Raw genomic sequence first — 15,649 nt, forward strand, 5'->3', positions numbered from 1 at the left:
TTTAATAAACAAAACAATAAATGACATTTTCCAAAAATAATGTGATAAATTATTGCTCTTTTAGATATCTTTATAATACATTTAAAAAGACATTACGTTTTTTCTTACATATTCAACTAAAATACGTCAGGCACAAACTACAGAGGATTGTAGATGCTATGATCACTATTTTCTATAATAACATGTAGTGCTGTGAAGAACTGATGAATAGGAACAACATTGACGATGTAAGGTTCCTACTGAAGCCACTGATATCATCACTATAGTGACTTTTGTTATGGATAAAAAAAGTTTATAAAGTAAGAAGAGAGGTTAAAAAAAACAACACAAGAATCAGGACAGACAAAGTCAGTCAATTAAAAAAATACAGGAATAATAAAATCATAAACTGCTAGTCCAGCTAGAGGGATATCTATATGTACACACACAGGTACACAATAAAGGTGAAATACTCAGAACAAATCTATTCATTACAACTTTTGTTAGCATCTTAAAACAGTATACAAAGGGGTACAAGCAGTAAATGTGATGTAGATAGGTAGCACAATAAGAAAAAATTATAGTAAAGAATGAATAATTTGTTTATGTCTAAATTCTAATTCATACATAATCCATAAGTTACTTTTAAATACTTTCAAACCTTGAAAGCAGCACCTCCATAAATAACAGACTTCACAAAGATCCCTAAATCTACTGGTCCAGTGGAATTCACAGATGTGCGACCTTTGACACTAACTCCTAGTCCTGCCAATTCTGTGTCGGCTACAGGAACGTCAAAAGTTAACACTTCTTTGTGAAGCCAAGGGTATATTCCAACACTGTCACCCAATTTTCTTGGAGGCTAATAATAAAACTAAGAAAAGTCAGTTTTCCTTGCACTAACCTAAACATTTAAAACAGAAGGGTTAAAAAGGTCTGATTCTCATTAAAGGTCACTTAAACAAGCATTCGTTAACACTATCTTCATACTATGGCAACACAAGATAGATATGCTACTTAATTTTCCTGAGTTCTTAAACACGTTAGAACCCAATGTCACAATTTCCACCCATGAACTAGAATCTAAGAGTTGTCTTCCCTTATTAGACATGAATGTAAAAAGAGAAAGTTAACAATGTATACAGAAAACCCCAGTTGGTCACCATTCTGCCAGACATGACATCTAATCACCAGCTATCACATATCTTCCTACTCCACATACATAAATCATTCAATACAATGTTACACCCACTTAGACTTATTACATAGAACTATTTAAAGAACACAGAACTACCTACAGGTTTGAACACAAACTTTATAGACAGGACTGGTATCAAGTTTTTAAAACAATAAGGTATGTTAAATCTAACCTTTCACCTATGAACAAAATAAAACAGCATATCTGTACTGGTAATAAAACACATAAAATTAGATATTCCATTGAATATACAAGACCAACTAAATTAAGAACTGTTCAGAGAAAATCTAGAAATTATAATTACATCAACATCTTGTCTCGACAAAACAAGATGTACAGTGCCACCTGGTGAGATATTCCTCAAAATTGTTGCTGCATCAGCCTGGGAGAGACCTGTCATTTTAATTCCATTTACCTAAAAAAAAAGTAACATTGTTTCATAATTAATTTCTAAACAGTGTAATCTACTAACTTAGAGCAATAATAAAATTTACTGTGGTATTGCTAATAAGCATAACTAATTAAATATACATTCTTCTTACTTTCTTATTTATAAATATTACAATGATTTGTCAGTTGTTAATGTTTTTGGCTAAGTTCCAATAACATCACAAGGGCTTCAACTCTTTCAACCCAAATATCCTTTATTATGAATGACAAAGTTTCAGTGTCTTATATTCAGAATTAATTTAGCAAAAAATCTTAACTAATAATCCATATTTTAGCAAGTTTCACATCCCTAATTCTACAAGTAAATATAAAAAACAAAAATCCCAAATTTCCCCTAGTGCGATACATTTTCTCTAGGCAATTAGACCTATCTATATTTTCTACCACCTCTTGAAAGAGTGAGAATTTAAATATAAATCACTCATTATAGAAGTGTTATTGTTCAGACAAACCATAATTTTTTTAGTCTTCAATTATATTTGGTTACAGAGTTATCAATAGAAAATAAAACCCTTCCTGCTACATCCATCCATCACATCTTTTCTAACAACATACATTTAGTTCTCTCTTACATTTAATTATATACTACATATAACCAATAGAAAGCCAAGGTTTTCATCTATCAAAAGACATAGTGCATAACACTGTGTACTAAAAATAGTCAATTTCACTTACAGTACAAGCAATATTCCAATGAGAAACTTGATGACTAAGCTTGGATAAATTTGTAATAGCACATGTGACATAGTAAGACAGCCAGAAAAACTGAAAGGTAAAGAAAATTGTCTACTTTCTGATTGTTATTAGTGTGTGTTCTTTGGTGCATTATTTAATTAAATAAAAATTTATGCCTTATTTCCACGAGTATAGAAACATGGGCTTAAATGTCCTTCACAACTGACAGCAAAAAACATTGGGTAAGTACTTTATTTATCATTATAAAAGTAACTAAAATGTAAAACTGTGGATCTTTTTTAGGTTACTTTAGATTAGGTAACATAAATAATAAAAATGTTTCATGAGGCAAGCAATCAATCAGCACACAGGTAATGTGACTTGATAGCACAACCTGAGCTGCAAATGTTTTGAGTAACTTACAATTTAGAGGTGAGGAGAGCAGTTAGACATGGTTCAAAAGGCTATTCAAAATGGCACTAAAATAATAAAATTTAATTACAAATAGACATATATTGGTACAAGCTCAAAGCTACTGAGGGTAAACAAATCTAGTTTCAATGTTACACTTTTAAATCATTCCAGAAAGAAAAAAGGGTAATTTACATTTATTTCTATTTCTTTTTGGTGACTACTAGGTTGGTCGAATTGGCTGAAACCCCCTTTAAGATAGGACAGAGAAAATAACAAATGACATACAAGTTTTAGTGAAAAAAGTTTGAAATGTATTTAGAAAGTTTTGGGGATTATATGGAGAAATCAGATTTTTGAAATGAAAAAAAGTATTTTTAATTTTAACATGAAAATTACTTTGAACATGTGCTATTCAAAACAACTACTTAATACATTAATGGAAATGTTGTTTAATTTATTAAAAATACTTTACTAAAGAAATATGACTTTGGATTTAAAAGACTTGTGTTAACTGAGAGACAGTCATTTTGTAAAAAATATAAACTACATGGAAAGCTAAAACTATTAAATCAGTAAATACTTTAAACAAGTACAAATATCAGGTGATAAGTAAAATTGTCTAAGCCTATATTGACAGAGTTAATGAGCATAGAAGATTGATGTTAGTTCTGGATTCATGTATTAAGCTAGCAGCAAAAAATAATCTTTATAATAAAAGTATAACAATGAAAAGCTAAAAAATTAATACAATCAGATATTTTAAACATTTAAACTAGTGCTATCCTTTTAACAAATATGGCCAACAAATTGCAATTTCAACTTTAATGTTGAAAGTAAGCAGAATAAGAAAATAAATAGACAGATTTAACAAAAGTTCACACTAAGAATTGTAATTAAAGACAATCACAGCAAATCTGACACTGAAGAGTTAAGGTATGACATGGTAAACAAGTTGTAGTTTTTTGTTGTTTTTTTTTATAAAATGAATAACAGAAGAATTTAAAACCAACATTGTAATTACATCTTTTCTCAATCATTAAGTAATTACTTTAAAATTAAATTATATACATGTTCACTTCTAAGGAGGGAATCTGTTGTAAGGGAAAAATGATTTAAACATTTAATGCTATACATTATAAAAAGTAATACTGTATCACTACATCTAAGCCCTCCAAAAAACTAACAAAAAACAGCTGATAACTGGAATAAAAAACTTTCAAATTACAATCTTAGTACAGCAATATGAAAAACACTACCACTTAGAATACTGTATGAAAAATAATCTCTAAAGAGTATTTCTTTTGCAGTCTTAAACAACTGAGTAAAAAATGTGATGTCAAACCAAAAGGATGGTTTACTTTGTACAGTGTCCTTTAAATCTCTATTTTTCAACTGTACAACAGACATTTATTTTTCAATGAAAGTATACACACATTCAAAGCTATGATTGAAACATTACTTCCAAGAGTCTATCTCCTGTTTTCAATCTACCATCTTGTACTGCAGCTCCTTTGGGTAAAATATTCTTGATGTAGATAGGACAATGGCCACCAGCGGGATTATCTCGAGTAGTAATACTAAAACCTAAACCATCAGAACCTGAAAGTAGCAGATGTTATTTTCTTTGGTTAGCTTGAAATATACATTAGTAAATAAACGATAAAGAAAAGTAACAGAAGTTCAAAAAACAGATTATTCCAACAATTTTCATTGGTTGGTAACATCACAAACAGGGTTTACAAGAGTAAAAATTGAAATTGTACAAAAAAGTTGTTAGCAAAAGTGGCTTATGGTAAAATTATTTCTGTTTTAAGTACAGGGTTTACAACAATCAAAATTAAGTACAGGGTTTACAACAATCAAAATTGTATAAAAGTTGTTAGCAAGAGTGGCTTATGGTAAAATTATTTATGCTTTAAGCAATAAAGAAAAAAAACCCCACAAAGCTGTTACAACATATTAAATATTTTAGTTTTTAAATATGAGGATATTTATTGTAATCTCTTTGCTCTAACACTGTATAGAATATATGGTAGTTTGCTTAACACAAGACTTGAAACTTTTGAAGAGTTATTACCTTTTGTTAATTTTAAATCAAGTTTTCTTCCCATTTTTCTAGTATTGGATGCAAGAAGTAGATTTTTTTGACCAAATGAGCCTGGCTGTCCTTTACTGTAAGATGCCGATGAGGGTTCTACAGGTTTTTTGTTATGTAAAACAGAAATTACTCTATTACAAATTGTTTATAAATCCGACATATGATAAAACATTTATTTAAAAAATAATTTATGGTATTCAGTGGAACACCACAGAACAGTCAGTGCTTTGAGAATTTATTTTTATACATTTTCAACATGAAAAATTAACTTTCGCCATTTCAACTACAATATTTGTTGTATGTTTCTACTACTTGTAATATCAGAACTCTTCAAATAGGCAGCCCAAAATGTTTAGTCTCAATTAATGCATTATTTAGTGTTATCACAAATCCATTTGACTTGTATCAAAAAGCTATAATTGTGGGTTATTTGCACCTGGTCAACTACAAATAATCAAACCCCAAATTTTACTTTGGAGAAGGGGGTGCATATAGTTATCAGACTTTTATTAAAGGAAGTATTTCACCAACATTATGAAAATATACAATATTTTAAGTAATGATAACACTTCAATGGGTAACAGAAAACGTTTGACATTTAGAAAAATGATGTTATAGTTCACCCAACGTATTCCACATATCCCCAAAAAGCAAAAGTTCTTAAACTGTTTCAAAACATGTCTATTTGCTTTCTACAGCCTGAAAAGTAAATGGTCTGCTACTAATGACGTATGCAAAAATAACATTTTGCTTTTAAACTTCAGTCTTACCTAGGTTTACATAGGTCAGGCAAAAAAATTACTTTAATGACTCCTCATTGAATACCACAGGCCTAAATTGGTAAGTGTTGAAAATTATTAACATTGTTCTAGTGATGTTCTGCAACAGTATATAACTAAAAAGAAAGAAGTTGTGCATTTTGAATAGTTTGAAATATTTTTTTACATTTTCCCAATTGCTGTATTATCTTCCAAAACCTAATATAATAAACACATTATCAATTTCTACTTTATTTCCAACTGTATGATTACGTAACACCAAAACACAATACTGTAGGAAATTTACTGGAACATGAAATACCAATATTTTTTTTGGATTACATGCAAGATTTAAAATAAAGTATAAAAAACCCAAACTGCTTATGGGTCTCCAAATTTTATGGTTATACACCCCCTAATAAGAGTCACACATACACACAAAACAGTGTCAATATTGAAATTAATCCAATTAATTACTATAGCAGGTTATTTGTGTATAGATAATAGCTGAGTTTATCAATTGTCCTGGTCAGTTTTATATACTGTTGTAATGGGCCAATATGAAATTATTCAATAAGATGTAGAATGTTGATCCTTCTAGTAGTAAATGGTACATAAACAAGTTGAGAGTTTAACTGTTGTTTAAGTTGGCATCCAATAAGCTTAAGTCATAACAATAAAACAAGTTGATATTGTTGTTTGGAAGTGTTAATCCAAGTTGAGACTTTCATGATGACTAGTTTTATATATTAAGTAATTTGAAGTATTAAAGTCAAATGACATAACCAAATACTGTCCTTCTGAAGACAATACTTCCCAAAACAATTCTGTTAGTATGCCATTAGTAAGACAGCTGCAAAGAATAGTCTTTCTAGAACAAATACAGTTTACTAAAGCTATACAAAGAACCAGACAATGTAACACTGCTTTCAGCAATGAATCAAGAAGGTCCAACTGAGAATTAAATACCTTTTCCTATTTCTTCCATTTCAGAATTTTCACTTGTTTCACTTTTTTCTTGAGAAGAAACATTTTCTGGTGATAAAAGAAAGTTCTTCAAGGATGGCTCAGTTCCTGTTCTGAATTGGATGCATACCTCCTGGTCTTTAAGAGCATTCTTAAATATTTCTTGAGCTTTCTGAAAAGTGACATGAAATAAACTCTGCCCATTGATACAAACAATCCTATCACCAACTTGCAGCCTTCCATCTCTGTCAACTCTACTACCTGGTTCCACTCCTTGAATAACTAGTCCAGTATTCCTGAATCAAGTATATTGATAAATATATTACAACAATTTCTCATGAGAATTTTCAGGTGAAGCATCCAATTTATTATTTTTTAACTATGATTCTGAATGTACACAAGAAATACTATTTTGTTATTAAAACTCAATTCTTTTATTCTGTCCAATCTTTCCATAAACGTCCAGTTGTAATCCTAACAATATAGAACCTACAAAAAAAACCTGTACACGTGAAAAGAACAACCAGCTACCACAAATGGATAAATATAATACTATTAAACACATTAATAGCAAATAGGTGATCAAATCAGCACTATATAACAATAAAAAAATAACACTAGTTATTCACAATGAGACTAAAAAAAATTGTTACCAGTCCTTGACATGAACATTCTGCTATAAGTTAATGACAAGGACTGGTAACAGAAATGTTTAATTTTGATTTGTTGTTTCTTTGCTACTGTTTTACATACACGTGAATTTAAGGAAATCATTTGTAAGTATATATTTTATTAATAATGTGGTGAATATAATATTAATAATGTGCCCCTTACATTCAAGCCACAGTAAATATGTATGCAAGGGTATTCCAGCAAAGAAGTTAATATTTTGTTGAAGTATATTTAAATAATATATGCAAAAGAATACAAACAATTCATGTTAATTTTACAAAAACTGGAATTTTTATTAGAATGAAATTAACCTCAGCTTAGCTTCACACACCATTTTATCACACCTTGATGTTTTGTATCCTAACCAAGACAATACTGGAGGGCATTCATACATTATCATGTTCACTATGTTTGACATTCATGCATTATAATGCATTTAGTAGGTAGAGCTTTAAAACACTGTTGTGTTTAGTAGGTATGGGATTCATCTATTATTATACACTGTAGAATGGACACTGATGCATTATCATGCTTTCCTTTCACACTGAAAAAGTCACTTGTAACAGTTACAAAAACATCCCAAGCTGAATGATAATAAAATGAATGAAAATGCATTTTGTAACATTGAAAGGGCAAATTAAGTAACAATATCCTTTTCCAATTTTTCCTGCAAGAATTTCAAAGAATCACTTTTAAAGACTGTTTTTATGAAATTTCATCCAAAGATGGGGAACTATATCTACACAAAGAAATAACTGCTCTAAGTGTTGTTCCTTTTGTATTTGTTACCACAATTTGAAAAGCTAATTTTAAAATTTCAACAACAAAAAAATTGCCTTCCAAATACATCTAGAAAAAGTTTTTACTTTTACATTAGAATGATTTCAGAGTTAACACATAGAAGTGCATTTGTGCCATTAATGTTTTTCCCAATCTTTGCACTACATTTTCACTAGTAAGCTTTTTTTCAGGTGGGGATGGGGGACATCCAAATAAATGTATAAAAGGAACACATCACCACACCAGCATAATTTTATTATCCCTATTTTACATTAGTTAAGTAAAATGACCCTTTCAAAATTTACACTAATACCTTTTTACACAACATTCAAGTTCTAGATATCTACAAACACATGATTAAAAGCAACTTCTTTCATACAATCTTCAATCTCTAGTCCTAAATATGTACAAACGCATCATGATAAAATATTAAGAAAGAGTAGCACCCTCCTTTTGACTTAGAATCTTTAATGAAAGGAGACAAGACCTAATGATTCAATCTTTACTCTTAGTATTTTAACATTCTAATTAATTAACTTTACATTCTCAGAAGTCCACACATGTATGCTTTTGTCTGTTTTACCCTCTAGTTTTGCATACATCAACAATGTCATGTTGAAGATCCTACACCATGTGGATTTTCTTAAATATTCACTTAAACACTATAATAAAGCATAAAAAGGTATAACATTTGCAAGGAAAAGGGTTTTAAAAATGAACACAAAATCTTTTTTTGCAATCTTTAAAAAAAAAAATTAAAACAAATATATTTCCTGCCCAAAAGACAAAAGATTTAACAAGCCACACCCTTATAAAAGAAAACAGATAAGTATACCTTCCATCAGAATCATGTCCAGGGACAACATGTATGCCTAGAGGTCCAGGTTCATATTTAAGTGATATTATCCTACAGAGAGTAAGAAATAAATATTAGATATAATTCTCAAACATCAGTGACACTAAACTGGTGTTCATAGGGAGTGTCAACTTTGTTTTTAGTTTTATTTTACTGAGTCCAACATATGTTAATGAATGTTTCACACAAAGAATTTAAACAAAAAAGCACAAATATATGTGAATGTTTGGAAACTTTTAACAAGTTATGTTTTCAATGTTAAGAAACAGCTTCACTCAGATTGTGGTCACTTTTATAGCTTTCTTACAATAGCAGTTATGGCTAATACCAGACAAATATAAAATTACAAAATCCAAGGAACAATACAACTATAGATTAAACAAACCTTGAGTTATCAATCTTATGTAAACATATTATTATTCACTTTCCAACAGAAGTCTGATCAAAGATGTCTAAGCCCAACCTACCCCACCTTCACCTCAGAAAAAACAAAACAAACATGACTTCTTAATCAGTTTTTTTTTTTTTTTTGAGAAACTAAATAATGCAATGTTTCTGAAACATATATCAAGTTATTTGTCCTAACACACTAGTATTCAGTATTCTTACACACAAATAAATCCCATTATAAACTTGAAAAATGCTGACATAGTATAACATCCATCCAACATTTTGTTTTTGGAGTAACTAAGCTAAAATATATACCAAATAATTTTCCACCCTCAAGTCTGCAGGTATAAGCACCAAGATATTTTCCTAACTCAGTTTGTTTTTTATATCTCCAAAAATCTCAATTTGCAATAACACTAATCACAAAAATGGTTTACTTTCAGTGTGGCCTTTACCTTTGAGATATTTCAATCAAAAGTTCATAAATTAGTTCAAGGAAACAAACTTTTTACTAAATTTGATCAAAATCAGATGGTGAGTTTGAGCTATGACATTCACTTAGTGAAAGCAATAACCACAACTGTTGGAAAGGGATAATCATTAAGGAACACATAACATAAATTATGGCAACATCTCAGATATGACAAATGTCCACACATTCTGATGACATTATAGAAATGGATTCTGAAGGAACAAGACAGAGAACAGGAAAATACTAACTTTTCATTATCTTCTTCAGTTTGTGCTGTTAGTCCCTCTGGTGATTCTTCTCTCTTCACTTCTGGACTCTTCAAAAATTTGTGAAAAGTAAGTCTTCTATTTCTCATTCAAGTAAATCAAGTCTTATTGAAGAACACGCACACACACAGACACATTTGGTGAGGTTTTCATTCCCTCCATAAGTTAACAAATATATCCTAACAAGAACAGATTCATCTCACAATAAGAATTTTACACATACTTACCTTTATTTACCTCAGTAATCTGACCCAACTTCAATAAGTCACCTCTATAGATCTTGTCTCACCTGAGTAGCCTGACCCAGCTTCAATAAATCACCACTGTAGGTAGGACAACAAGTGAAACAAGATCTAACTTTAATAAATCATCACTAAGGATCTTATCTCACCTCAGCAGCCTGACCAAACTTCAATAAATTATCACTATAAATCTTGTCTCATCTGAGTAACGCAACTTTAATAAATCATCACTAAATTAGTTTATGTGTGACAATATATAGCATATATAAGAATTGTCCAGACAACACTTATTGAATTTTTTTACTTGTTTAAGTTAATTGTGCTGAATTTAATACTATAGAAACCTTAAAAATGGTTCTGGTGCACTATATTTATGATCTAAAGCAAATAAACAGTAACAGCTTGTACTATAAAGCTGTCATCAGGATATAGAAGTTCACAGGTCTTTTCTTGCTTAAATAGTATTTGTAAATAAATACGAATAATTAGCCACACAAAGACTAACACAGACAACAATAATACTACCAAAACACTGCACAGATGAGTTCTGGTATCATCAGGAACCTTGCACTATTAGGTTTAAGTTCTTACAGCTTTGTTGTACAAATGTTCACCTAATCAAACTTCATCAATTTACCTGCATTAGTTGCTGAGCTGCTTCTCTCCACCTAGTAGCATCTACACCATTAAGGAATAGAGACTTTCGAGCAGAACTACAGGCCCCAAAGGATAAAAACCCCGTTATTTCCTCATCTGTAGTCGTACTGTTGTCTAAAGACATTGGTTCAGGTTTATCCATACTCTTCTTCTGGGTGATAAAAAAAAAAAAAAAAAAAAAACTTTTGGTTTTGAGTAGCTACACTCTCATAAGATGCATTGTTCTCCAAGACAGAACAAACAACTCATTTCCAGTAATAATATATTATGAAAGAAAATACAATTTCATCACTTAACATACGATATTACATGACCTAGTACACAAAAACCTTTTCTGTATTGTAGAGAACCTGCTTGACATAAAATATGTTTCATTTGCTATGGTGTTTCCAACTGATATCAATACAATTGTTAACACTATGAGTGGTTCCATTTTACTGGAAGGTAAATAACAAAACTACAACAACAATTAAACAAAAAGCATAAAACTAAATAAAGGAAAATTATTTGTTTCACCAAAACAACCATATTCTATGTTGCATTCACAGGTGTCAAACAGAGCATTTCTTTATGTGATCATACTTCCGTTTGAAATATTGATCTTTTACACAAAGAATACGTCTCAAATACTCCAAATAAATTCACGTATTCCAAAGTTCTTAACCAATACAAGTATATCACACTTCAGTCCAAGAATTGAGACATTGGTTGAAATTGACTTAACGAATCTCATGTACTCTCTCTCTCTCTCTCTCTCTCTATCTATCTTCCCATAACTGTTCATGATGTCACATCATTTACGACTTGGAGATGAAAACTCTTCTAAAACTTTAAATTACAAAGAATATTTACAGTACCAAATTATATCTCAAAAATAAGGTTCACTGTAGTCCATGAATAAAAGTAACTTGACTTGTAACAAGATTATGAGTATCTTTTTAAGCTAAGAAAAGTTAGGACTAGTTTGTCAGCTTTCACTTTTAGTCTAATCAGTGTAGATTATACTTTACGATATGCTCTCCTGTAAGAGTTTCAGTGTTGAGTTTCCCTTCCCACAACTTTTATTTAATTAAACCTTTATACTGAAAGAAAAAACAAAAACAACTTGCATTCAATTGTTTCTCACCAAAAAGCGAATAGAAACAGCAGATACAAAATATTTTAGTCTTCATATAACACACAATTAATGTACTGTATTTGAGGTCCTTCTTCAGGGTAGAGTAAGAAGAGTTGTTTAAATAACATGCAATATCCCATCCATTATTATTTGCATTATATATTTTGTCTTTCTCCAAATGAATTCATTTTTTAAAATCTTTAAATTTTTTTTAAAATGTGCAACAATAATAAAAATAATAATAATAGGAGTTCAGAAAGTGAACCCAGAAATTTGTACCCATCGGATCCCATCCTGATAAATTTTGGCTAACAAGTGAATCCTTGAAATAGCAATTTAATCATTTACCTACAAGCATCAGTTATATTGGTTAGCGTCACAAAAATAACAAACCAAACAAAATTAGTTTCTGAAGACTATATCATTAGATAAGTCCAACTATCCATGTCATTTATTACAGTCATTATGTATGTATGTAAAGCCAAAGTTATACAATGGGCTGTCTGCTCTTTCAACTGGGGATATTAGAAAGTAACTTTAGCATTTTTTTTTTTTTTTTTAAAGATCACTTAGCTTAGAGCTAGCATGATCTTGTTACTTATAGGTGGGGTTCTCAAATTCCATTCCAACCACTATCAAACTTGGGCAATCTGTCTAAGGCAAAGCTACTAAGGTTTCATGCAACTGTCAATAATTTTGAATTTTGAAATGTTAAATAGTTCCTTGGTGGATCAGTGGTAAGTCTATAGATCTACAATGCTAAAATCACAGGTTTTATTTTCCTACAAACTGAAGCATCTATAAGCAATGTCTCTTCAATTGAAGTACAGTTAAAACTAGTAGTAGCAGTGAAGAAGAAGAAGAAAAAGAAAGATTACCTCAGCGTGCTTTGAAGAACCGTCATGTGAGAGGTTATTAACCAATGTGCTTGGCACAGCTGTGGGTGATTCTGAAATTGTTTCAGTTTCTAATGGCACAAGACTGTTAAGTGCAGGCTCACTTCCTCTCCTGACCTGCAAAACGGATGAACCTAAAGTGACCAAAGAAAATTATAATTAATTTAAGACTACTAACCAATATGATTACAACAGTAACTGTACAAAATGTTTTAAAGTTATTTAGTTTTTATGTATGACTAATTCACGAGGTTTAACACACACTTGGTTGTCATTTGTTTAATATCACAAAATTTTACTTACAGGAATGCAAGTATTTATCTTATAAAAAACAAAACTGTCTTAATACTGTCTCACATTTCAACTGTCATCCAACCTAACTTTGACAACTGTTTCTATAAACAGCTAAAAATCTATTGTCTGCCACCCACACACATGAAGGTATAAAACTAATGCCCTGTTCACTGTTTAAACAAACCTACACCTTACTGTTCCTTACCAGAAGAAATCTGAGCTGCAGTTATCTCTACATCTGTGGAACTGCAAGAATCTTCATCCTCCTGGACAATGTCCAGTTTGTTTCCACTAAATGTAGCTAGACTATCAGTGTCGGAGAAACCAGATCTGATATCCTTTTCAATGTTATGTGATGAACAAGATGATGGATCCTCCTTGTAAACAGCAATAATCTAAAAAATAAATTTGTAATAAATAGTGGAAAAATTTTAAATTAAAAAGTCAGAAATGACAATAAAATTATGCAAAAAAAAGAATTAAATGATAATATGTTCACAATGCTAGCTTTTCTTCACTTTATCATTATTTATTCAGGATTTTCACCCTTGATTAAATTTAATTTTCAATTAATTTTAGCTATTTTTCATAACAATAGCTTTGCATCACCTCCTCACATCATTCCATCCTCATGCATTTTATGTTTTTGTCTTATTTAATTCACGACCTTTGAATATAGTTCTTTAACTGTTATTACGTATAATGCATTTCACAGTCATTGATTTTCCTCACTTTTTCAGCAATTCTACATTTATCTCCATTTTACGACTTTTACGCACTTAGAAATAAACTTCAAAAGTTTTTCAAGTTTCCAGAGTGTGTAGGAACTCTGTAGTTGTCTGTTATACAGCTTTCTGCATCAAACATACACATTCTGTGATATACTTTTCACTTAATCTGTTGTACTCAAATGTATTTCAATTTCTTTAAGCAACCTAGGGGTAATCAACAGATTTAAAATTCTATCTACATACAGTCTATAACAAGAATTACAATATGTTCTACTTATAGAAAATATGAAAAAAGGTACATGTTGGAAACCAATCCAACCAAGTTTCTACCAATACATAGTGGATACTGCCAGTTATATTTAATTCATACACAATTGTTTCTCAGTGGTGAAATAACCCAAACTCACTGGCTAAATACCAGAACAATGTGGTTACACTAAGGCAAGACAAATATTTATGCTTCAAGGTTTATCAATAGTTCAAGGATCAAAAGGAATTGGAATGCATGCTACACTAATCTGAACACAAAACACCTTACTTGGCATGTCTCCCCTACTGTTTGTTGTGTTAGGTCTACTAAAATGTGATATTAAAAGCCAGTGTATTTGAGTGGTTTAGAAATTTGGGAATAACAGTGTCTGTTAATGCTTGACCACTGAAAATTATTGTACTGTGTGTACTACACATTCTTAAAGTGTACAAATTTGAACAAACTGAACAAATTATTGTATAAAAATGTATAAACTTACATGAGATAATTACTATTTGTATAGTAGAATTCAGACAATCAACTTGTATTAAATTGAACTATACTTAAATATTATATGAAAAGCAAAGCAAAAGTACAAACACTACTCAGTCTATTAAAGCTTGGCAATTCACTTTATTAATTAACATAATTATCTATAAGCATCAGTTACACTGACTGGTATTACATTAGATAATCAGTTATGACTACATCTGTTACAAAATAATCAAGTTGAAACTACTGTTTTTAAGTTATTCCAGTTATCCAAGTAACTCAAATATTGACATTATTGAAATTGAGGTTTCTAATTATTAAAGTCTCACATGAGAGAAGTCATTTAGTTAAAAATTAACTGATCAACAAAGCTAGACAATTAACCAGTTATTGAATTATACTAACTACCCAGCTTTAAGTCAATTAATGGTTAACTTAACTCCACTTAAAAAGCAGATAAAATCCAAAATTCCACTCTGTTAACATGCACATTCTTGAACACCATCTCAATACTTAATGTTACAATACTAGTAATGCTCCAAGGAATAAAACTGAATTATCATCTTGGTGAAGATACTTATATAAAAATTAACTGTTCAGATATCCATGGTTAAAATCAATGTACAACAGGTATCAAGTGTTGTACTTATCATAAAAAAAATTAAAGTTCTTAATGTGAATTAACTTGAACATTTAGACATTAATCTTGGATGAGATGGCCTTACATTTGGATGTCTGAACATAAAGTACAAGGTAGGAATTGTTTTTAGAGAACAAGGTTATTTTAGACACAGAAAAATTTCTCATTTTTAGCTAACTGTAAACATCAGCGTCTTCAGTATTGTGTTTCCTAGTTACTGTTACCCTTGACTATACATGCATATTTTAAAAGGTGTATTTAGACACTGATCCAATAAACATGGTATGAACTTTACTGTATGTTTATTAAAAGCACCTATTATAAGTTTTGAATGTTCACTTCTCTAGCAAATTGAA

The 15,649-nt window shown here is 30.3% G+C and overlaps 1 protein-coding gene across 7 annotated transcripts in view; it reads right to left on the reverse strand.

The window, feature by feature from the left end:
- The window catches only part of LOC143233641 (partitioning defective 3 homolog), a 71,422-nt gene that overhangs the window by 16,388 nt on the left and 39,385 nt on the right, over positions 1-15,649 (reverse strand). For 4 of the 7 annotated variants that reach the window (XM_076470088.1, XM_076470090.1, XM_076470087.1 and 1 more), the window contains 11 exons: positions 13,386-13,575; positions 12,869-13,020; positions 10,854-11,024; positions 9,957-10,024; positions 8,826-8,897; positions 6,542-6,834; positions 4,794-4,910; positions 4,176-4,315; positions 2,303-2,392; positions 1,482-1,592; positions 641-841 (listed from right to left, as the gene is read on the reverse strand). In XM_076470088.1, the coding sequence (XP_076326203.1) occupies positions 641-841; positions 1,482-1,592; positions 2,303-2,392; positions 4,176-4,315; positions 4,794-4,910; positions 6,542-6,834; positions 8,826-8,897; positions 9,957-10,024; positions 10,854-11,024; positions 12,869-13,020; positions 13,386-13,575 (1,605 nt within the window). The remainder of the gene's footprint in view (positions 1-640; positions 842-1,481; positions 1,593-2,302; positions 2,393-4,175; positions 4,316-4,793; positions 4,911-6,541; positions 6,835-8,825; positions 8,898-9,956; positions 10,025-10,853; positions 11,025-12,868; positions 13,021-13,385; positions 13,576-15,649) is intronic. The other 3 variants (XM_076470089.1, XM_076470093.1, XM_076470092.1) reach the window with 3 other exon arrangements.

This window comes from Tachypleus tridentatus, chromosome 12 (genome assembly GCF_004210375.1).
Source record: "Tachypleus tridentatus isolate NWPU-2018 chromosome 12, ASM421037v1, whole genome shotgun sequence".
NCBI lineage: Eukaryota > Metazoa > Arthropoda > Merostomata > Xiphosura > Limulidae > Tachypleus > Tachypleus tridentatus.